Source organism: Coregonus lavaretus (genome assembly GCF_964263955.1).
Source record: "Coregonus lavaretus genome assembly, contig: HAP1_SCAFFOLD_1793, whole genome shotgun sequence".
Taxonomy (NCBI): Eukaryota; Metazoa; Chordata; class Actinopteri; order Salmoniformes; family Salmonidae; genus Coregonus; species Coregonus lavaretus.
The window spans coordinates 43,848-68,176 of NW_028157120.1; the positions used below are offsets into that span (position 1 = coordinate 43,848).

At 42.5% G+C, this 24,329-nt stretch overlaps 1 protein-coding gene across 1 annotated transcript; it reads left to right on the top strand.

The window, feature by feature from the left end:
- Positions 1 to 995: 995 nt before the first annotated feature.
- LOC311125791 (doublecortin domain-containing protein 2C-like) lies at positions 996 to 22,353 on the top strand (the record flags this gene model as incomplete). The annotated part of the gene is made up of 10 exons (XM_084199824.1): positions 996 to 1,291; positions 1,477 to 1,525; positions 10,841 to 10,917; positions 11,484 to 11,615; positions 11,892 to 12,041; positions 12,194 to 12,254; positions 19,578 to 19,722; positions 20,944 to 21,044; positions 21,348 to 21,467; positions 22,171 to 22,353. Coding segments are annotated over 10 exons (1,314 nt in total), but the record flags the coding sequence as incomplete, so codon positions are not given.
- Positions 22,354 to 24,329: the final 1,976 nt, after the last annotated feature.

Below are 24,329 nucleotides of genomic sequence, written 5' to 3' on the forward strand. Positions count from 1 at the left end.
TGGAAAGTGTATTATTATTATATTTTTAAAACTTTTTTCAACATCTTAATGAATTGTGTATTTAAATATCCATATTCCAGACAGATGGAGAGAAATGCAATTGTGTGTTTAAAAGCCTATTAGTTAAGTAAACAATATTAAATGTGTATGTATAATTAATAAATCAAATCAGGGCTTGGCAAATGTAAGGAAGATATCTGTCTTATTCGAGAGGTGTTGTGCTATATAACAAACTATAACAGTAAAACACATCAATTTAATGTATTTCTAGTTTCAGGCCCATCACAGGCACTTCTACGGGTTGGGGTGATTCGCTGGTGCTGTCCGGACCTGTTAGTCACACGGGTCTGGTCATTACCCCAGATGAAGTTGTTCGATGACTGAGACTCTGAGGTCGTCCAACCTCCACCTTCTCTACTAAGCAGCCAAGACACAGGTACTGTACGTGAAGCTTGGAAAATAGATTCATCTACTAGGCCTAATTGATGAAAAATAGTGGAATTTGATATTATGTGTTATATGAATTGAATTGAGAGGATGAAGTAATAGGTCATAGGCTTACTTTGAAGACCATAGATTATCATTGTCTCTGGTAGGACTTAATTTCTATGTATGCACTAGTAACATTCAGATAACAGATAAGCAAATTCAAAAATTCCATGCCCCTTGGTTGATTATGACATCATAAACATTTAGCCTCTGTTACCTGATTAGTTTCCATGACAATACACTGTATCAATCACCTTCTGTGTGTCACAAACAAAATAGCTTTCTGCAAACCTATCTGGCCCTAGATAACCCCCATGAATACCTGATAAGATGCTGCTGCACAGTCGGTTGAACACTGTAGCCTTGATTCTAGATACCCCAGGGTATTACCTAACCACTGGCTAATTCAACTTCTTCTGACACTTGACCTCTGTGACAGCCTGAAACGAGTTCCACCATCCGTGTTGCCTGTCTGTTAGTTCATAACCTGCTTAGAATATAGAACTATGTCTGCAATCCCAGGCAGAGCGGCGTCTCGCTCTCACCCCTCACCTATCAAAACCGTGCTGGTCTACAGGAACGGTGATGCGTTTTTCCCCGGAAGGAGGTTTGTGATCAATCCACGCCAGGTGTCATCTTTCGACAGCTTTCTGAACACTGTTACCGGAGGAGTGGAGGCATCTTTCGGAGCGGTGCGGAATGTTTACACACCTCGGGAGGGACACCGGATTCAGAGTTTGGAGACTTTGCAGCATGGAGAGAAATACGTTGCTGGTGGGACAGAGCGCTTCAAAAAAATGAAGTAAGCATTTTTATGCCATATATTCCACGTGGTTAAACATATTTTCCTTTCTCTATACAATAGCCTAATGTTAATAAATGATCACGTTTGTTATAGTCAAATGAAAAAAAAAGCCTATAGACTTAAACCAATATTGTGTGAAAGTAAAGGTATCACTTGACTCACATCGTTTTGGTGCCCTGTAGTTACTTTCACATCACTTTGAAGAAGCCCCAAAGAAAGAAGAGTGAGGTGGTAAGTAAAGTGCCATTCAGGTGCTACATATTCTCTAACTCTCAAACTATAGAGCCCCACAGTGGAGGTGTCATAATACCCATAAAACCTAGCGGTCAAACAGGGAAATGGTTTCAATCGTTTTTCCACCATTCATTTTTCCCATAGGGGATTTTAGAAACACTTAAAATTAGGGCTGTGTTTAATTTAGTCTTACCCTTGTGTGACGTTTTGATAACCGTGTAAATCTCTTTCGGACAAGGTGACTTTTATCAATATATTCGGCTCTATTTACTGTCAGATTCGAAAATGCTAATTAGCATCAAAGTAGACATCATGCAAAACTACAAATCCCTGCAAGCTCCTGCATGTCATCTCTAGCTGACACCTTTGCAAACAGGTATTGTCATTTTAAAACTTGCACAAGACAGTTCACAGAATTGTCCATTTAAAGAAATGTAGCTAATTTATTCATTACTACATTTATCTAAATTTAGATAGTTATCCAGAGATTCTTACCTTTGCCTCGATTCGGCAGTCTCATTCAGATCATCGTGGCATTTGTAGTTCTTTATGATAGCCACATTAGCAGCTAATTAGCATTTAATTTTGGGGGGTTAAATGGTGAATATATTGATAAAAGTCACCTTGTCCTAGAGAGATTTACTAGGTTATCAAAATGTCATGCCAGGGTAAGCCTACATGAAACACAGCCCTTATTTGAAGTGTTTCTAAAATCCCCTATGGGAAAAATGTATGGTGGAAAAACGATTGGAACCATTTCCCTGTTTGACCGCTAGATTTTATGTGTATTATGACCCATACTATGGTACTCTATAGGCAGCATTGCAACCTGGACTCAGAGCATTTCGTATTATTCTGTACATAAATGCGTGACACTCCATTTAGTATCATATGTTACATTTTGTATGGTATGTATTAATTTGTGGATGCCCATCATTCATTTTGTATGATATGTTACGAATTACAATTAGTACAATGTTATGAATTTCCCAAAAGTACAATAGCAGGCTTGCAGTTGACTTACGACACCTCCTGGCGGCCATGTTGGAAGACCACCGCATTAATTCTTCTGACAACAACAGCAGAGTGGCTACCCCAAACTGCATGATAACAGTGCCTAAAACGAGTTGATTCATCATCACGGTGATTTTCTGTGGAGTATTTGGCTGCTCTAATAAGGCAGGAAAGACAACGGGAAAAAATATGTTTACAGATTCCCCGCAATCACGAAACACCATTGGTGATACCAATGAGATAAGACTCAAGAACTGTCAGAAGAAACCTTTTTGCCCGTCAAGACCTGAACCCAGACAGCTGTCAGTACAGGGTCTACTATGATCGTTTCATCACTGGTAAGTCAAGTCTGATCGATTTCGAGTTTAGTTTGTTGTGTCGAGTAAACGTTGCTAATTATGCTGTGATACCAAGGCGAACCGCTGACGCTGTATTTTCATCATAAAGTTTATTCATAACAAAGGGTTACAGCGTCGATTTACAGATACCTGCAGATACCTGGAGAATAATCGCCCCATCTCAAATATGATTATTCTGCTTCTCCTCTGTCCTAACTGTGGTATATATTCTATGTAATCTGATATGGGTGTTCCCCTACAGACCAATCCCCTGTCTCCACACAACAGACTTCTTCTGTTCTATGGGGTGTTCCTCTAAAACTGCTCCCTCTAAGCTGAATAAACCTCCTCTCAGGTTCCATTTGAAAACGTTAGCAAAGTCATAATTCCTCAGACACTACAAGTTTAGCTGTTAACAACACTACAGTACGTTAGCCAAAATTAGCTAGCTAGATAGCTTGTAGTCTAGCTATTAGCATGTGTCGTGTGAGTTTCATGTTTTGGGGAAGCTGTTTTTTCCACCATAAAAATTCACAAAGGATTGCATGCCTCTATCATCGCATTTGCAGACTAATGTAAGCCTACTATTCCTAATGTGATGAGTAGATTGGATAGTGATAATTTAGGCTATTAATGAGCGTGTAGTGGCATAGGCTGATAGCCTATATATCAGAGACCTTTATTTTCTTTGCACTGGAAAAATGTGGCCTTTGATAAAAATGTCATGCTACTACTACACTTTATATGACTGGAGACATTAGCAGAATATTTTTTAATACGATGGTAGCCTAGGCCTACTCTAAAAACGACCTTGTCTTGAATACAACCATGTAATCTAGGCCGAAAAGGGGTCCTGGCTAAAATGGATCCAGCTTTTGTCAAATTAACGTCAAAAGTATATATTTTTTGCACTTTAACTAACCCTTTTCCTAACCTTAACCTAATTATCCGAACCTGCTACTTTAATTATCCTAACCTGCTGCGGACATTTTCCTAATCTGCTATGAAATGTCAAATATTACGTTAATTTGACAAAAGCTGGATATCTTCTAGCCATGACCATGAAAAGGGGAGACGCAAATTGTACGATATGACGTCCATATAGCCTGTAGGACATTATTGTCCAAAAAACTCCAGTGGTTATCATATATTCATATATAAACCCAATGATAATTTGTTAAGAACTTTATTCATAAGAGGAGGGAAAATGTATGGACATAGGACAAAGGCCTCAATGGGATAGGACAATCTGCTGTGTTGACTATAGATAGATTTAATATTTTATGACACTAAAACACCTCGAATGAATTGAACACAACCAAACACTTAAGGGGCCTGATGGTATAGGTGACCTGAAGAAGTGATATTGTAACATCAGGAGTGCTTTTCATTTGTTTATGTACTACTGTAGGTTCACCAGCTGACCTCTATCAAGACACCCATGTCGACTGGATTCCCACTGTGAAGATGAGCAATGCTGCAGCAGCATCAGTTTCTCCTTTGTCCTTTTCCAGATATGAAAGGAGACCACTCAGTTATACAAGATGTTTGTCATATGATATGCTGTGGTCAATCTGAATGATTCTGTTGTGCCATTTGAGTAGAGAGCACCTTCACCTTGTCGTCATGACAAAAGTGCTCCCTTAAACCGTATTAATATATAAAATGTTATTTGGAATGTGTAAAATACTATTGTTTATGATATTGTAAACATACTGTACTTTAATAATAGGCTATATTGTTGTATGGGTGAAAGGAAAAGTATTTTGTCATCTCTGCTTTGCCTAGCCCCATTGAATAAAAAGTATTTCTTATAGCCCAACTTTTCTTTCTTTTACAATTTAAACACATTTAGCATAGACAATGTAATTGTTGTGGTAGTCTTAGGCAAACCATCTTCATTATCACAGTAGCACCTCCAAGTGCCACTCAGACCTTCTGGGAGAAAAGTATCTGGCATTGAACTTGGTGTTGGTAGTAGTAGTGTGTATGTTTAAAGCTAAGGATCCCATCATTTACTGCTTCCATACATTTCACCACCTATATTCCAAGGGTTGGATTTGCACTAAACAATTTCATGTAAGCACAAGGCATGTACAAAATCCAGTATAATGATTAGCCTCATATACTGTACATTGTCTACTGGTATCATTTTAAAATTGAGAACATATAACTGAACAATATGTAAACAATGTGTGAGTTAAGCTATTATCTGCTTCAGATGCACAATGTCAAGGGGTGCATTGCAAATGCCCATAAGGCAAAGGCCATCGTACTGTAGGCCAGTGGTTCTCAACTCGGTCCTCCAGTACCCCCAACAGTACAGTTTATTGTAGCTCTGGACAAACGCACTTGATTGAACTTGTCAGCTAATCATCAGGCCCTCGGAGTTGAATCTGGTATGTTTGTCCGGGGCGACAACAAAAATGTGTGCTGTCGGGGGTACTCAAGGACTGGAGTTGGGAACCACTGATATAGGCCTATGGCTGCTTATCACCTGCAAAATGGGTTCACATGGCTGATATCCTGAAAAATAGTGACAAACAAATAAAACTAATCGGAGAGCTTATGACTGAACAGAAAGGTCATGTTCATTTGAGAATACAACACAGAAACAGATGCCCTTCCCCTCTATATTAGAGGATTGTGATCTGTGATTAATCAACATTGACACTAGTTCATCTTGAATAATAATTAAGTTAATATTAAAACAAGTTTAAACACTTAACTTCAAAGAATCAACATTTCATATAATTTCAAAGTGTACAATTAAGCTAACTCATATGTAAAGGTTAGACATTTTAGTAACAAGTAGGCTATTATTATTAATATTTTATTAATTCAATCAAATCAAATTGTATGTCACATGCGCCGAATACAACAGGTGTAGACCTTAGAGTGAAATGCTTACTTACAAGCCCTTAACCAACAATGCAGTTTTAAGAAAAATAAGTGTTAAGTAAAAAATAGATAAAATAAATAAATAATTAAAGAGCTGCAGTAAAATAACAGTAGCGAGGCTATATACAGGGGGTACCGGTACAGTCAATGTGTGGGGGTAGAAGCAAATAGTCCGGGTAGCCATTTGATTAGCTGTTCAGGAGTCTTATGGCTTGGGGGTAGAAGCTGTTAAGAAGCCTTTTGGACCTAGACTTGGCGCTCCGGTACCGCTTGCCGTGCGGTAGCAGAGAAAACAGTCTATGACTACGGTGGCTTGAGTCTTTGACAATTTTTAGGGCCATCCTCTGACACTGCCTGGTATAGAGGTCCTGGATGGCAGGAAGCTTGGCCCCAGTGATGTACTGTGCCGTACGCACTACCCTCTGTAGTGCCTTGCGGTCGGAGGCCGAGCAGTTGCCATACCAGGCAGTGATGCAACCAGTCAGGATGCTCTCGATGGTGCAGCTGAATATTTTTTGAGGATCTGAGGACCCATGCCAAATCTTTTCAGTCTCCTGAGGGGGAATAGGCTTTGTCGTGCCCTCTTCACGACTGTCTTGGTGTGTTTGGACCATGATAGTTTGTTGGTGATGTGGACACCAAGGAACTTAAAGCTTTCAACTTGCTCCACTACAGCCCCGTCGATGAGAATGGGGGTGTGCTCGGTCCTCCTTTTCCTGTAGTCCACAATCATCTCCTTTGTCTTGATCACGTTGAGGGAGAGATTGTTATCCTGGCACCACAAGGCCAGGTCTCTTTGAACTCCTCCCTATACAGTGAGGGAAACAAGTATTTGATCCCCTGCTGATTCTGTACGTTTGCCCACTGACAAAGACATGATCAGTCTATAATTTTAATGGTGGGTTTATTTTAACAGTGAGAGACAGAATAACAACAAAAAAATCCAGAAAAACGCATGTCAAAAATGTTATAAATTGATTTGCATTTTAAAGAGGGAAATAAGTATTTGACCCCTCTGCAAAACATGACTTAGTACTTGGTGGCAAAACCCTTGTTGGCAATCACAGAGGTCAGATGTTTCTTGTAGTTGGCCACCAGGTTTGCACACATCTCAGGAGGGATTTTCTCCCACTCCTCTTTGCAGATCTTTTCCAAGTCATTAATGTTTCGAGGCTGACGTTTGGCAACTCGAACCTTCAGCTCCCTCCACAGATTTTCTATGGGATTAAGGTCTGGAGACTGGCTAGGCCACTCCAGAACCTTAATGTGTTTCTTCTTGAGCCACTTCTTTGTTGCCTTGGCCGTGTGTTTTGGGTCATTGTCATGCTGGAATACCCATCCACGATCCATTTTCAATGCCCTGGCTGAGGGAAGGAGGTTCTCACCCAAGATTTGACGGTACATGGCCCCGTCCATCGTCCCTTTGATGCAGTGAAGTTGTCCTGTCCCCTTAGCATAAAAACACCCCCAAAGCATAATGTTTCCACCTCCATGTTTGACGGTGGTGATGGTGTTCTTGGGGTCATAGGCAGCATTCCTCCTCGTCCAAACACGGCGAGTTGAGTTGATGCCAAAGAGCTCGATTTTGGTCTCATCTGACCACAACACTTTCACCCAGTTCTCCTCTGAATCATTCAGATGTTCATTGGCAAACTTCAGACGGGCCTGTATATGTGCTTTCTTGAGCAGGGGGACCTTGCGTGCGCTGCAGGATTTCAGTCCTTCACGGCGTAGTGTGTTACCAATTGTTTTCTTGGTGACTATGGTCCCAGCTGCCTTGAGATCATTGACAAGATCCTCCCGTGTAGTTCTGGGCTGATTCCTCACCGTTCTCATTATCATTGCAACTCCACGAGGTGAGATCTTGCATGGAGCCCCAGGCAGAGGGAGATTGACAGTTATTTTTTGTTTCTTCCATTTGCGAATAATCGCACCAACTGTTGTCACCTTCTCACCAAGCTGCTTGGCGATGGTCTTGTAGCCCATTTCAGCCTTGTGTAGGTCTACAATATTGTCCCTGACATCATTGGAGAGCTCTTTTGTCTTGGCCATGGTGGAGAGTTTGGAATCTGATTGATTGATTGCTTCTGTGGACAGGTGTCTTTTATACAGGTAACAAGCTGAGATTAGGAGCACTCCCTTTAAGAGTGTGCTCCTAATCTCAGCTCATTACCTGTATAAAAGACACCTGGGAGCCAGAAATCTTTCTGATTGAGAGGGGGTCAAATACTTATTTCCCTCATTAAAATGCAAATCAATTTATAACATTTTTGACATGCGTTTTTCTGAATTTTTTTGTTGTTATTCTGTCTCTCACTGTTCAAATAAACCTACCATTACAATTATAGACTGATCATTTCTTTGTCAGTGGGCAAACGTACAAAATCAGCAGGGGATCAAATACTTTTTTTCCCTCACTGTAGGTTGTCTCATCGTTGTCGGTGATCAGGCCTACCACTGTTGTCGTCGGCAAACTTAATGATGGTGTTGGAGTCGTGCCTGGCCATGCAATCATGGGTGAACAGGGATTACAGGAGGGGACTGAGCATGCACCCCTGAGGGGCCCCCGTGTTGAGGATCAGCGTGGCAGATGTTGTTACCTACCCTTACCACCTGGGGGCGGCCCGTCAGGAAGTCCAGGATCCAGTTGCAGAGGGAGGTGTTTAGTCCCAGGGTCCTTAGCTTAGTGATGAGCTTTGAGGGCACTATGGTGTTGAATGCAGAGCTGTAGTCAATGAATAGCATTCTCATGTAGGTGTTCCTTTTGTCCAGGTGGGAAAGGGCAGTGTGGAGTGCAATAGAGATTGCTTCATCTGTGGATCTGTTGGGGCGGTATGAAAATTGGAGTGGGTCTAGGGTTTCTGGGATAATGGCGTTGATGTGAGCAAAGAAAAAGCCATATCTCAGACTGCCCATCTTAATATTTTATCTTTATTGGCCAGTCTGAGATATGGCTTTTTCTTTGCAACTCTGCCTAGAAGGTCAGCATCCCGGAGTCGCCTCTTCACTGTTGACGTTGAGACTGGTGTTTTGCGGGTAATATTTAATGAAGCTGCCAGTTGAGGACCTGTGAGGCGTCTGTTTCTCAAACTAGACACTCTAATGTATTTGTCCTCTTGCTCAGTTGTGCACCGGGGCCTCCCACTCCTCTTTCTATTCTGGTTAGAGCCAGTTTGCGCTGTTCTGTGAAGGGAGTAGTACACAGCGTTGTACGAGATCTTCAGTTACTTGGCAATTTCTCGCATGGAATAGCCTTCATTTCTCAGAACAAGAATAGACTGACGAGTTTCAGAAGAAAGTTATTTGTTTCTGGCCATTTTGATCCTGTAATCGAACCCACAATTGCTGATGCTCCAGATACTCAACTAGTCTCAAGAAGGCAAGTTTTATTGCTTCTTTAATCAGCACAACAGTTTTCAGCTGTGCTAACATAATTGCAAAAGGGTTTTCTAATGATCAATTAGCCTTTTCAAATGATAAACTTGGATTAGCAAACACAACGTGCCATTGGAACACAGGATTGATGGTTGCTGATAATGGGCCTATGTACGCCTATGTAGATATTCCATAAAAAATCAGCCGTTTCCAGCTACAATAGCCATTTACAACATTAACAATGTCTACACTGTATTTCTGATCAATTTGATGAATATTTTGTTGCTATATCTCTCTGTCCTCAGTTTTTCTCGCTAGGGACTGGAACTGGAAAATATTTTCACTATGTCCTCCCACAAAGGTACCTGCCCTATCCAGAGTAGCCTACTCTCCCTTCTCTGATAGCTGGAACTGCTAGCTAATCCTTTCACCGTCTTCCATGGCAATGATAAATACATCAAGATAGCTAGCTAACTAGCTAATATGAAGTTAGCAAGCTAGTTATATTTAATTCACTTAGCTAGCTATACAGTATGTAAAGTTAGCTAACTAGTGAACATTACGTTAGCAGCTCATTTGAGTTAACCTGCACACTAAGTTTCTGTAGCTAGCTAGCTAATAATACATAGTTTAAAAAAAATAACTTTCAAAATATATTTATTTACTTGAATAGGTTCTCCCACTGCCTCCGTTTTCTGGGTCCTTAGAAAAACTAAATAATGGGCAATCTTCATGAACTTTCCGGTGGTAGCAAAAAGCAGCCAGCCATGTGGACGATTGGAGGACTTTCAACAGACTGACTTTGGTCTTCCAACCTGGTGCGGTTGCTAGGTGATTTGTGACGCAACTGCAAGCCCTGTAAATGTAACGAATTTGCTAAACATATGATAGCTGTGTTACGAATTCCAATTTGTTGTGGCTAATGTTAGCTAGGTGGCTAAGGTTGAGTTAGGTTAAAGAGTTAGCGTAAAGGTTAGCTAACATGCTAAGTAATTGTAAAGTAGCTAAAAAGCAGTTGAAAAGTTGCTAAAATGCTAAATCTGTCCGTGATGAGATTTGAACATGCAACCTTTCAATTGCTAGACGTTCGCTTTTTACGCCTACCCATCCACCCTGACCAACCAGCCTGTCTTATGTAACCATGCCAAACGTAACATATCATACTACTTTTAGTGTCCCATGACTGCCTCATGTGAATTACAATTTTATCAAGGTGTGTATCAAGTTAACCTTTTTTCTGATATGAAAGATAAGGTTCTTATGCTTCCAAAACCATACCGCAAGCGATGCATGTTAATGTTAAGACCGAGCGTCGTTGATCTTAACCAAACTCCCCCCTACAGAAGATGCCTTTGTCCAATGACTCTTATGTGTAATGGAACTGAGAGTCATGATCAAGGGCTATGTATTCTCTGGCTTTGTCGATTACTGCCACTACCAGGCATACTGGAAAAGAGCTGAGTATACATTCCAGCAATGAGATTATGCTGTGCAAACATTGCTACAATATATAGTTGGTTTCCAGTGACAGTGTGTAGCTAAGCTTGCAGTTATGAATTTCACATTTGTACATCAGATAATTGAAATCATTTTGAAGACTATGAAATACTGTGAGATGGAGAGAAGGATAGAATACAGAATGAATGGGGTTGTGGTTATCTCTTCTTCTAATCCCTCCTTCCAGATAAAACCAGTGGTCCATAGCAGAATAATCGTGCCTGCACGGTGGAGGAAGTTTCTCCATGAGTCATGCACTATCAAGTGAGTACCGATTTCCCCAAGTCGTCCCTTTACTAATGGGACTCTCCGCGGGCTGCGTCCCAAACGGCACCCTATACCCTAAATAGCTAGTGCACTACCTTTGACCAGGGCCCATGGGGCTCTCGTCAAAAGTACTGCACTATATAGGGAATAGGGTGCCGTTTGGGACGTGGTACACACACAACACTCCATTACTAACAGATTCCACCCCTGAGTCAAGCTAATAGAAGACTGCACACATGCCTCATTGAACTGATTCAATTGAGATTGGATTGGAATTGCAAAGCCATTTGTATTTAACTCATGGTGTTCATCTAGTCGTGGTACAATCAGCAACACTTGCACATCATTTAACTTTGAAAAGAAAACCGAATGTCCTTGTACGGTGATATTGTTCTTTATGTTAATAATGGCACGGTAATGGAAAAATGACAGATGGTATGCTAAAGCCTCAAGCCTTCAACAGTTGGGTAGCCATAGTGCAAATTAAGATTACTGTACATGCAGACAACCTTGTTGATGGATGGAGACACTGAATGTTGTGTTGTTGTATTGTTTTGTTGTAGTGTTTTTACCAATGGAGATGTCGTGGTTCCTCCAGCTCGGATACTTATACCAAAGTATACTCTAAGGAGCTGGGAGAGAGTACTGGCCATGGTGACTGAGAAAGTGCACCTTCGCACTGGTGCTGTGCACAGGTAGGCCTACACAGTAGACTGTATCTCTCAATGATTATCCACAGGCGTTTTGTTTGGCTGTTTTACCACATTTGTATGTCACAAATGGCACCTTATTCCCCATACAGTGCACTACTTTTGACCAGAGGTCCTGGTCAAAAGTATTACACTATATAGGGAATAGGGTGCCATTTGGATGCATGACACTAACTGTAGTAGCACCGCCGCCACCGATGGTTAAACTATTTACTGTAGTCTACTTACCAACCATGTCTTTTCTGTGTGTTCTCTCCTCAGATTGTACATGTTAGATGGGACCCCATTATCCGGCTCAGTGGAGCTAGAGAACAACCACTACTACGTAGCGACAGGAGTGGAGAGGTTCAGGCTCCTACCATACTTCCACTGGGTACCCAGGAAAGGGCTCATCCAAGACATCGGCCTAGGGTAAGTAATACACACCCTATGGTGCTTGGTCAAAAGAAGAGTACTAAATAGAGAATAGGGTGCCATTTTCTATACAGACAATGTTTTGCTGTGTGTCAGAAAAAGGGAAAATATTTAATCCATCTGAAATATGTAATGTATTGTTTTCCAAGGGTCCACTGTGACTTTTTACCGCCGGTGATGAGGAAGGGAAAGCAGCACACAAGAGATCTGGTAAGTTCTCTGTAAGTGATAACATTAAGAACATTTTTAAACAAAGCATTGCTGAGGCAATAACAGGAGTTTGTGTTGAACTATTGATAAGGTAATTTATAAAACTAGAGAGGTAGCTTGCTGAAAGTATTATTGCTGGATGTTGATATTTTGTTCAAGGAAATGTTCATCTTCAGCTTCAGAGTGTTATAGTAATAGTCTGAGTGAAAAGATGCTCATCAGAATTGGATTGGATACTATATGATTATAAGTGGGTTGTTATAATCCTGTCCATAATAAAGTGATCACATCATATGCGTGTTCCCACTGTTAGTTTGACCATGTCCACTTTGTATATGGCCTAATACAGACCGTCAATAGAGTACTGTCAATACAGACTATCAATACAGACCATCAATACACTGAGTACATTTACATTTACATTTACGTCATTTAGCAGACGCTCTTATCCAGAGCGACTTACAAATTGGTGCATTCACCTTATGATAGCCAGTGGGACAACCACTTTACAATTTATTTATTTAATATTTTTCTAATTTATATATATTTGTAATTTTCATTTGTTTTATATATATATTGTTAATATTATTTTTTTATAATTATTTGTAATATTTTAGAAGGATTACTTTTATACTATCCCAGGTATTCCTTAAAGAGGTAGGGTTTCAAGTGTCTCCGGAAGGTGGTCAGTGACTCCGCTGTCCTGGTGTCGTGAGCTTGTTCCACCATTGGGGTGCCAGAGCAGCGAACAGTTTTGACTGGGCTGAGCGGGAACTATGCTTCCGCAGAGATAGGGGGACCAGCAGGCCAGAGGTGGAAGAACGCAATGCCCTCGTTTAGGTGTAGGGACTGATCAGAGCCTGAAGGTAAGGAGGTGCCGTTCCCCTCACAGCTCCGTAGGCAAGCACCATGATCTTGTAGCAGATGCGAGCTTCAACTGGAAGCCAGTGGAGTGTGCGGAGGAGCGGGGTGACGTGAGAGAACTTGGGAAGGTTGAACACCAGATGGGCTGCAGCGTTCTGGATAAGTTGTAGGGGTTTAATGGCACAGGCAGGGAGCCCAGCCAACAGCGAGTTGCAGTAATCCAGACGGGAGATGACAAGTGCCTGGATTAGGACCTGTGCCGCTTCCTGTGTAAGGTAGGGTCGTACTCTGCGAATGTTGTAGAGCATGAACCTACAGGATCGGGTCACCGCTTTGATGTTAGCAGAGAACGACAGGGTGTTGTCCAGGGTCACGCCAAGGTTCTTTGCACTCTGGGAGGAGGACACAACGGAGTTGTCAACCGTGATGGCGAGATCATGGAGCGGGCAGTCCTTCCCCGGGAGGAAGAGCAGCTCCGTCTTGCCGAGGTTCAGCTTGAGGTGGTGATCCGACATCCACACTGATATGTCTGCCAGACATGCAGAGATGCAATTCGCCACCTGGATATCAGAAGGGGGAAAGGAGAAGATTAATTGTGTGTAGTCTGTGTAGCAATGATAGGAGAGACCATGTGAGGATATGACAGAGCCAAGTGACTTGGTGTATAGAGAGAATAGGAGAGGGCCTAGAACTGAGCCCTGGGGGACACCAGTGGTGAGAGCACGTGGTACGGAGACAGATTCTCGCCACGCCACCTGGTAGGAGCGACCTGTCAGGTAGGATGCAATCCAAGAGTGAGCCGCGCCGAAGATGCCCAACTCGGAGAGGGTGGAGAGGAGGATCTGATTGTTCACAGTATCAAAGGCAGAAGATAGGTCTAGAAGGACGAGAGCAGAGGAGAGAGAGTTAGCTTTAGCAGTGCGGAGAGCCTCCGTGACACAGAGAAGAGCAGTCTCAGTTGAATGACCAGTCTTGAAACCTGACTGGTTTGGATCAAGAAGGTCATTCTGGAGTACTGTTAATACAGACCGTCAATAGAGTACTGTCAATACAGACCATCAATACAGACCATCAATACACTGAGTACTGTTAATACAGACCGTCAATAGAGTACTGTCAATACAGACTGTCAATACAGACCATCAATACACTGAGTACTGTTAATACAGACCGTCAATAGAGTACTGTCAATACAGACCGTCAATACAGACCATCAATACACTGAGTACTGTTAATACAGACCGTCAATACAGACCATCAATAGAGTACTGTCAATACAGTCCAGCAATAGAGTACTGTCAATACAGACCATCAATAGAGTACCGTCAATACAGACCGTCAATACAGACCATCAATACACTGAGTACTGTTAATAGGGTGTCATTTTAGAAAACAGCACTATTTAATGTGTGTATAATTGGGATTGAATCAGGTAATTACAGCATATATGACTCCTCCTGATACATCCTCTAAAATTATTTGCGGCTTAAATGACATTGCAAATGAGTTAATGAAGCATGATCAAGTCATTGGAAGAGGAGAGCAACATCACTAAGGAGGAAAAGCATCTCTCTCTCTCCCTCTCTCTCTCTCTCTCTCTCTCTCTCTCTCTCTCTCTCTCCCTCCCTCTCTCTCTCTCTCTCTCTCTCTCTCTCTCTCTCCCTCTCTCTCTCTCTCTCTCTCCCTCCCTCTCTCTCTCTCTCTCTCTCTCTCTCTCTCTCTCTCTCTCTCTCCCTCTCTCTCTCTCTCTCTCTCCCTCTCTCTCTCTCTCTCTCTCCCTCTCTCTCTCTCTCTCTCTCTCTCTCCCCTCTCTCTCTCTCTCTCTCTCCCTCTCTCTCTCTCTCTCTCCCTCTCTCTCTCTCTCTCTCTCTCTCTCTCTCTCTCTCCCTCTCTCTCTCTCTCTCTCTCTCTCTCTCTCTCTCTCTCTCTCTCTCTCTCTCTCTCTCTCTCTCTCTCTCTCTCTCCCTCTCTCTCTCTCTCTCTCTCTCTCTCTCTCCCTCTCTCTCTCTCTCTCCCTCCCTCTCTCTCTCTCTCTCTCTCTCTCTCTCTCTCTCTCTCTCTCTCTCTCTCTCTCTCTCTCTCTCTCTCTCTCTCTCTCTCTCTCTCTCTCTCTCTCTCCCTCTCTCTCTCTCTCTCTGTCCTTCAGATCAGATTAGTTATTGTTGGGCGCTAAGCTGTCAGTTTCCATGGTAATAAAGAGACATCAGATATTTCATGTTGACCTTTTCTAAAACCAAAGAGCTGAGTCGGCACACTAGTTCACTCCACTCAGTCATTTAAACCCCTATATCTGAGACACTTATCTTTATTCACACCAGGGTGTCCAGGAGTAGTGACAACACACAGTAGTACACTGTGTGTGTGTATGTGTGTGTGTGTCGTGTCCTTGCATGAGTGAGTATCATACGTTGTAATTAATCACAATAGAGATTGTTTGGCTCAAGAGAAATTAAGGATGTCGGTCGGTTGTGTTTCCACGCTAGGTCAATCTGTTGAAGGGCATCTAAAGCTGCCTAAGCCATTCTGAATGAGAAACTCATCAATATTTGTTGTGGTTTGACATTAAAGCCACTTAACGTTTTTGATTGGACACATCATGCAAGGAGACATTTTATACCACTAATTGGTTATTTCTACTATGTTACACAGATTAGGCTGGTCCCAAATGGTACCCTATTCCCTTTATAGTGCCCTACTTTTGTCCAGGGTTCACAGACACTGACTGAAACTATTTCAGTATCTGATTAAGCAGCACTTGAGATGGCAATACTCTTCTTTTTAATAAATTGAATATAATCCAGATGGACCATTAGCACTTCATCACATTACTTTTGGAGTTTTGCCAAGTCCTGAACATAATGAAACGCCTTGTTTCTACTGATATTGTCTTCTCAGTACATACCACAAGGGGGCGACAGAGGCTCAGCTATTGGCTCATCAGCCCTTAAGGGAGTCAAACAACTCACATACTGCTGCATACATCTTTCTTTCTTTCTTTCTTTCTTTCTTTCTTTCTTTCTTTCTTTCTTTCTTTCTTTCTTTTTCTTTCTTTCTTTCTTTCTTTCTTTCTTTCTTTCTTTCTTTCTTTCTTTCTTTCTTTCTTTCTTTCTTTCTTTCTTTCTTTCTTTCTTTCTTTCTTTCTTTCTTTCTTTCTTTCTTTCTTTCTTTCTTTCTCATGACTTTCTCTCACTGGCACTTTTTTAACTACAGCTACATCTTGTCTAATGCTTCTTGGCTGCTGGTGTCTGGTCTGTACAGTACAGGCCCTGTGTAGCTCAGTTGGTAGAGCATGGCGTTTGCAACGCCAGGGTTGTGGGTTCGATTCCCACGGGGGGCCAGCATGAAAAATGTATGCACTCACTAACTGTAAGTCGCTCTGGATAAGAGCGTCTGCTAAATTACTAAAATGTAAATGATGATTGAAGTCCTGTCTGGCCCCATAGCTTTAGATCAGAGGTCGGCAACAGGTGGGTCAAAACCGGCAAAAATTATCCCGCGGCTGAATCTAGTTGCCTACCCCTGCTTTAGATGTAATGTCCTGCTGTGTGGGGGTCCTTCATATAAAGCAGTTTGAGAAGGGAGCCTATGGTGAGGTCATTAGTCCAGTCCATCACTCTAATGCTGAGTGTTTGATGGTGCAATGCTGGCTGGGGGAGATAAATGCAAGAATTATTCTTACTGTAGCTCATCATTCATCAGGTGTTTTTATTTCTTGACTGTTGTCTGCTGTATCACATGTGTTCTATTTAATAGGCACCAAACATAACCCAAACGGGGAGGGATCTACATGAATTTGATCAATAAAATATGCTTGTTTTCCTGTGTGCATTAATGAATACAACCATTAGAACATCTCTGTTTCTATTGATATTGAGTACGCTGAGTGTGACGCAGGCAGAAGTATTCTGTTCACTACAGTTTTTCTGCAAGTCATGACTACTGAACTCTTCTACTTACAGCACCTTACCAGTGATCGTGATATGTGCTTGTTTAACCCACTTTTGTTGAATGCACAGATTGTCAGTCGCTACTGTAGCTATAGCAGTTGGCTGGTGTTTTTACTCGTTCGCTATGTTCATTTATAGCCGAAGTTCATTTCTCATTTCTGAGGTCTCTTGTGTGATGTCCACTTTGACTTGCTGTGTGTTGTATAATTAAGCAATAAGGCATGAGGGGGTGTGGTATATCGCCAATATACCACGGCTAAGGGCTGTTCTTATGCACGACGCAGCGCGGAGTGCCTGTATACAGCCCTTAGCCGTGGTATATTGGCCATATACCACAAACTCCCGAGGTGCCTTATTGTTATTATAAACTGGTTACCAATGTAATTCGAGCAGTAAAAATAAAATGTTTTGTCATACCTGTGGTATACGGTCTGATATACCATGGCTGTCAGCCAATCATCATTCAGGGCTTGAACCACCCAGTTTATATACAGTGTAGCCTATATTTCTGCCCTGTTTCCATCCAATGTTAAATCCACAATGTCATGGGGATCTGGATGAATTCATTAACCCTTCAGAGTTCAAAAAGGGATTTATGAAGGTCCAACAGGGCATGTTATTGCCACAGTGAGGCTTGTTGGAAACAAAGAGCTGTAAATATTGAACAGAATTGCAGCCCCTCAAACCTAAAGCAAGCAGGTGTAATGAACTGAAATTAATAGAAATATCTTCGGAGGGTCAGTCATTGGCATTGAGAAATAGAGAACTGTTTGAACTTTGCTCCTAGTGTAGCCCGAGCCTCCGTCAATGTCTGCCTGCGGTCTGAATAACCAATGCCTACTCTTGCTACTCACTGAGGGGCGCAGAGATGGATAGAATTCAAAGGGGCTGATCAGTGAACTGAGCCTAGCTCCCTGGGCTGCATGCGTTTCTATAAGGCCTGCGTCCCAAATGGCACCCTATTCCTCATATAGTGCACTACATTTGACCAGAGCCTTATGGGCCCTAGCTGGTCAAAAGTAGTACACTATGTAGGGAATAGGGTGCCATTTGGGACACATCCAAGGAGTCTGGCTAATAAACATCCTCCGGTTCCCCAGACACCGCATTAGCGCGCTAACAAACACCAATGCCTGCAGTGCAAGGCTTCAGAAAGACACACAAAGAGATCAGTTCTCTTCACCCCGCAATCCCCCTGCGAGGAGTCAACTAAAAGCACCATGATGGAAGAAAATAAATAAAACATACACTTTCTATTCTTCTTTTCCTCCTCCCGTTCCCCAAAGAACGGGGAATATTTCATCCACAGATGCCTTGTGTTGATAACGCATGTGAAATGCAGATTGGTTCCCCTCATACCCAACAACCTCCCCCTCCTCTCCCGTTACCCTTCCTCAGCCCAACTCTAATTTCTTCCATCAATAACTGGCTGTGGGGCTGCCATAAAAAGACAGATATTCCCAGGAACTATTTTTTTCCCCCTCTGAGCATATTTGCATTTTTCCTGTTTGATCAGGACTGCTAAATGAGACCAACGCTGTTAGACATTAATGGCTGCTACATTCTATCAATAAATTATTAGTTTGCAGTGCACTGATTGGCTGTGCATGAGATGTATATTGGAACCAGACTCATTCAATGGGCCAGTCACTGGGGAGCAGCTAAGCTAATCAGCACCATCACCTCAATAACAGAGCACTGTTAGAAACAAGGGGACAGAAGAAAGGAAGACATTAAAAAACACACACGTTGGCTTGGCAGTCTGACTGATTTCATAACGACAGTGGGTGTACATTAAATTCATCATGTTTATTTAACTCTGTTCATGGCATACAGTGTAGTTTAATATTAATGTTGTTTCTCCATGATCAGTTACTGTACCCAGTCAATCTCTCTCATGTGGAATAGAAATACAAGGCGTTCATGTGGAATATAAATAAAAGGCATTCATGTGGAATAGAAATACAAGGCGTTCATGTGGAATAGGCTACTCTTGAATATGTGTGCAAGATTTTCTTATTGTCAGTGTCAAGCCATGAAAACCGGGTTACACTCTATGTAGATTAAATTCCCCAAGTAATCAAAACAGTATTCTTTACAATTACACTGCAATAATTACACTGCACCTGCTTATGTAACCTCAATACATAGATATATGTTAAGGACACTTATTTCAAAGTGGGACCAAACCATAAATTAGTGGATTCAAACTACATACAATACAATGTTTTTATCATTTATTAGACCCAGTTAACAGGTTTGAATCCCAATGAGGTACATGCAGTCAGGCAGTGAGACAGTCTGAGACAAGGGATGCATCCCAAATGGCACCCTATTCCCTATGCAGTGCACTACTTTTGACCAGGGCTCATAGTCCCATAGGGCTCTGGTAAAAAGTAGTGCGCTATATAGGGAATAGGGTGCCATTTGGGAAGCACACAGGTTATTGTATTAGAACAACATTCTCATGCATAAAGATGCATCAGAATCAGTAGCTTTGTTCCATGTGTAGTTTGCAGATCACAGACAACAGGCAGACTCTCTGTTCTACGCCAAGTCTGAAAGAGAGAGAGCAGCCCGAGCAGCCAGGAAGCAGCAGCCAGTCTCCACCACCACCACCTCCACCTCAACCCCTCTCCTGCTCCTCTCATCAGGGGGTATGCAACACACGCATGCGATCACTCTCCGGACATATGTCTCTTTCCCTCTTAATGCACCTCCATCTCTTTTTAGTGTGTGTGTTCATGCGTGCAAATGTGTGTATACGTGTGGGGGGCCCGGTGTGAATACACTCGAGAGCCCCTTTGTTAAATCATTGTAAGGCATCCCGGGCACCAGAGAGAAAGGCGGTGACGCTGCAAGGTGGATATTTTACCTAATCTCAGCCTCGAATAGGATCATAAATTAATTCACTGCTAGCACGGAGTCTTGTCAACCTTGCCTGATATGACTCTCCTCCTCTTCTCTCCTCCTCTTCTCCTCCTCTTCTCCGTGTGTTCTATAGGGGGGAGGCAGGACGCCAATCATTCATTCATTTCATCACAACTCCATCAGACAGGAGATAGTTGTGGATGGCTTTCTGCATTTTAATAATGGCTATACTGTTGGCTCTTCGTTGTCTGGATTATTGACTGAAAGACTATTCTTATTAGTGATGGGCTGCGGCCCAAATTGCATCCTATTCCCGATAGGGACTACGCTTACGTAGGAAATAGGTTTCCATTTGGGACACAGCCATGTTCTTTCTGATTTAAATGTTTCCCATAGGCTACATATGTATAAACAGGAACATGAACATTACAATATGAACATGATTAAGTTATCATTGCACCAGTCCAAGAATGGTGCTACTGTAGCTAGTGGCTGAACTACTGCTTTCTGGTTAGCACTGTAGACATAGACATGTATGGCATTCAAAAGCGATAGCCTAACCATTTAGCTAGCTAACAGTTTTTGGGACTGTACATCTTAAAGAAAACAAAGACCCGCACGCTATTCTTTTCCGTTATAACTTTAGTTTATTTAAGCTACGGCCTTCGTCAGAGCTTCTGTGGGGTAGAGACAGGAAGGAGTGGGTATGACAAAAAAGCCAACCTTTTAGGTTTGAGAACAGGGCCTGACAGTGTAAGGAAGTGGACAGGATGTTAACCCTGACTGACAGGCTCATTGATTAGGTCACAGTTAAAGGAGAAATAAGAGAGAGCAACAGAGGAGGGGACCCAAATGGTACCCTACTCCCTATAAAGTCCCCACAGGGTTCTGGTCAAAAGAAGTGCACTAATTAGGGAATAGGGTGCCATTTGGGCCCTAGTGGCTGACTGACTGAGTGTCAGTAGAAGGACTAATGGTGATTAATGGTCTGGTTGGTCTCTCCTCAGAGGGCAGTGTGTTCAAAGCCAAATCCAGGAGGAGGGAGACGGTCGGGGTGGCAGAGATACAAGAGGATGGACAACTAACAGTGGACCTGCCCATCGACCAGGTAACATGGTGTGCATCCCAAATGGCACCCTATTCCCTATTTAGTGCACTACTTCTGACCAGGGCCAATAGAGAATATGGTGCCATTTGGAACGCATCCAAGGATGGACCCCCATGGATATGAACATCTAAACACAGTGAATATAGGAAAGAGAAATAAACAGCTGGGTGAAATTATAGAGGCTACTTTTAAATTCCAAGCAAATAGACTAGACTTTATAGAGACATTTGCCTACTGTAAAGTGTGTGTTCTTCTGAACTTGTTATATGTGAGATAGTAACATCAGAGGTTGGACCCTGGCAGGTGGAAGCCAAGGTGGTGCAGGAGGAGCAGTGTGATGTCATCATGGCGTTGTCTCCTCAGCCAGACAGTGGTGGAGGTGAAACCTTCTGCTCCATAGGACCCATGTCAGCCAGCTCCAAGGTCGGTCTTATTGCACGCACACACCACACCACACTGCCTGATCTCAGACTAGACGTAACATAGTAAATGTAAATCCAGGACACTCAAATTAGTAAGATATGTAACCATACCAAACGTAACATAAGACAGAAGATTATTTAAGGCAAAAAAGCGAAAGGAGGGTGGTTGGTCGGGGGTAGAGTAGGTAAACACCCGCAAACGTCTAGCAATCTCATCATGGACAACTTTTGCATTTCAACTACTTACTACATTTGAGCTACTTTGCTACTACTTAGCATGTTAGCTAACCCTAATCCTAACGCTAACACCTAGCTACCTAGCTAACGTTAGCCACAACAAATTAGAATTCGTAACATATCATACTTTTTGCAAATTCGTAACATATCACACTTTTATCAGTGGGAAGAAACTAGAATAGTCTCTTCGTTTTTTTTACTCAGCATCTTTACGTAGAGAGTGTCTCAGTGTCCTGTGCAATTGGAAGCTTTATGAGGGGGCTTTTGGGTCCGGTTACATTAGTAACCTATCTGTTTCAATATTTAATTTTACTTTTTTTATTTTCAAACATCACAGGACAGAAACTAAGACAAGATAGGACAGAAATGAAGAGAAAATACACTTCTACAATATCCCAAACAATAACCTCATCTATCTTTATTAGAGTGATGTATCTTGACTAGTGATGTACTCTCTTGTACTGTAGGCCTCGACCAGGGCCTCGACCAGACTGACCAGCGCCTCTCCTGAGCAGCCAGCACCCCGGTCCAGGCCCCCAGAAACGGGTCGAGTCACCCGCACCTGCACCCACACCCCCGTAGGGACCAGACCCACCACACCTACCAGAGACACAGAGCCCCTACAGACACCTGCCAAGACTGAGCAACAGGTACGTGGATACTTCATAAAGTAATGGCACGGTGAGCGATAGGGACTCAAAACACAGTAGTGTCTGCGTCTCAAATGGCACAATATTCCCTATATAGTGCACTACAAAAGTAGTGCTCTATAAAGGGAATAGGGTACTATTTGGGATGGATACACTGCACAGTGTTTAAATAATTTATTCAGAGCAAGAAACACATCTGTGTCAGAAAATCCCCGAATAATATCTTTTTGAAATACATTTACAGGGGAAGTACATTGTAAGCTAAGAGGAAGTAGCTTCAGCATTGTTAATAGTGATGGAAATGGCTTACTGATATATATCCCGCTCAAACTGTAAGCTGTTTACCTACTCTACTCTACCCTCACACAGCCTTACAATACATGAAGGGAATTTACAACAGGGAGAGCAAGGTTAACATAAAGCCCCATTTTCTCCTCATCACAATTATTTATTTAGATTTAATGGTATCGGCTGCTTTATCCATCAGTCAGCAATGCATTTCTTCGTAATTAATAACGTGAGATATGCCAATACAGAGAGGGGATGCCGAATCAATTGTCGCTCTCTTCAGCAATACAAAATCAAATAGCCATCGATCCGTTCCTCATTGATTTCCTTTAGTCTTTTCCACCGCAATTATCTCTCGTCCATCTCGCTGTGTTTTCTGGTTCCTATCCCGTTGGCTCAGTTTAGCCGCTCTCCAGGCTCTCTCTGAAGCTCAAGGTTAACTTTAATCAACCTCAGGCACTGTCACCGGCTGGCTGCGAGCTGCAGCCCTGGAGCCTTCTGCTGTGTGTGTGTGTGTGTGTGTGTGTCCGTCCATCCAGCCTTCAGGCTCTATTCCTCTGGGTCCCTCCGACTGGATCAGAGAATTACTCTAGTGTTCATAAAGCACTTACTCGCTGAAGTCTACTACAGCACTCATTACTCACCCCCAGCTCAGGGGGTCTCTACCATAGGGCCGTACCTCCCGGGCTGCCTCGCACATCAGGCCTCGAGGGTGTCTGATGCTCCAGCCCCCCCCGCTCGGAGGGCTTCTATTGATGATGTGGGTCCTCTTTCCCACCTATCTCCTGTTCTCAAGGAGGCTGCTCAGAAAAGGCCAGACGTCCACGGCCACTCACCTTCCTCCAGCCATCATCATTGGTAGTTCCATGGTGAGGCACACCTTGGTTCCTGGAGCAAAGACCCTGTACCAAGGGATGCTGCTATCGTAGTGCATGTGGAATCAAATGACATCAAAAAGGGTAAATCAGAGCTAATGAAACAGGATTTTATTGAGCTGATCAACACCCTAAAAGGCTCTGAAAAGCATCCAATTATCTCTGGTCTCGTGCCGTCGCTGTTGCAAAAGGTTCAGCAGGCTCTTAGCACTTCATATCTGGCTTAAAGACTACTGCTACTCTGTTGGCATAACTTTTATAGATAACTTTGAAACCTTCTGGAAACAGAAGTTGCTAAGCTTACAAAAAAGTGTGTGTCCTCAGGCCTGGAGGGAAGCAAAAGTCATTCCGCTACCCAAGAAAAGTAAAGCACCCTTTACTGGCTCAAATAGCCAACCAATCAACCTGTTACCAACCCTTAGTAAACTTTTGGAAAGAATTGTGTTTGACCAGATAAAATGCTATTTTACAGTAAATAAATTAACAACAGACTTTCAGCACACTTATAGGGAAGGGCATTCAACATGCACAGCATTTACAAACTACTGATGATTGGCTGAGAGAAATTGATATTAAAAAGATTGTGGGAGCTGTTTTGTTAGACTTCAGTGCTGCTTTTGACATTATCGATCATAGTATGCTGCTGGAAAAACGTATATGTTATGACTTTACACTATACTGTGGATTGAGAGTTACCCATCTAAAAGAACACAGAGGGTGTTCTTTAATGGTAGCCTCTCCAACATAATCCAGGTAGAATCAGGCATTCCCCAGGGCAGCTGTCTAGGCCCCTTACTTTTTTCAATCTTTACT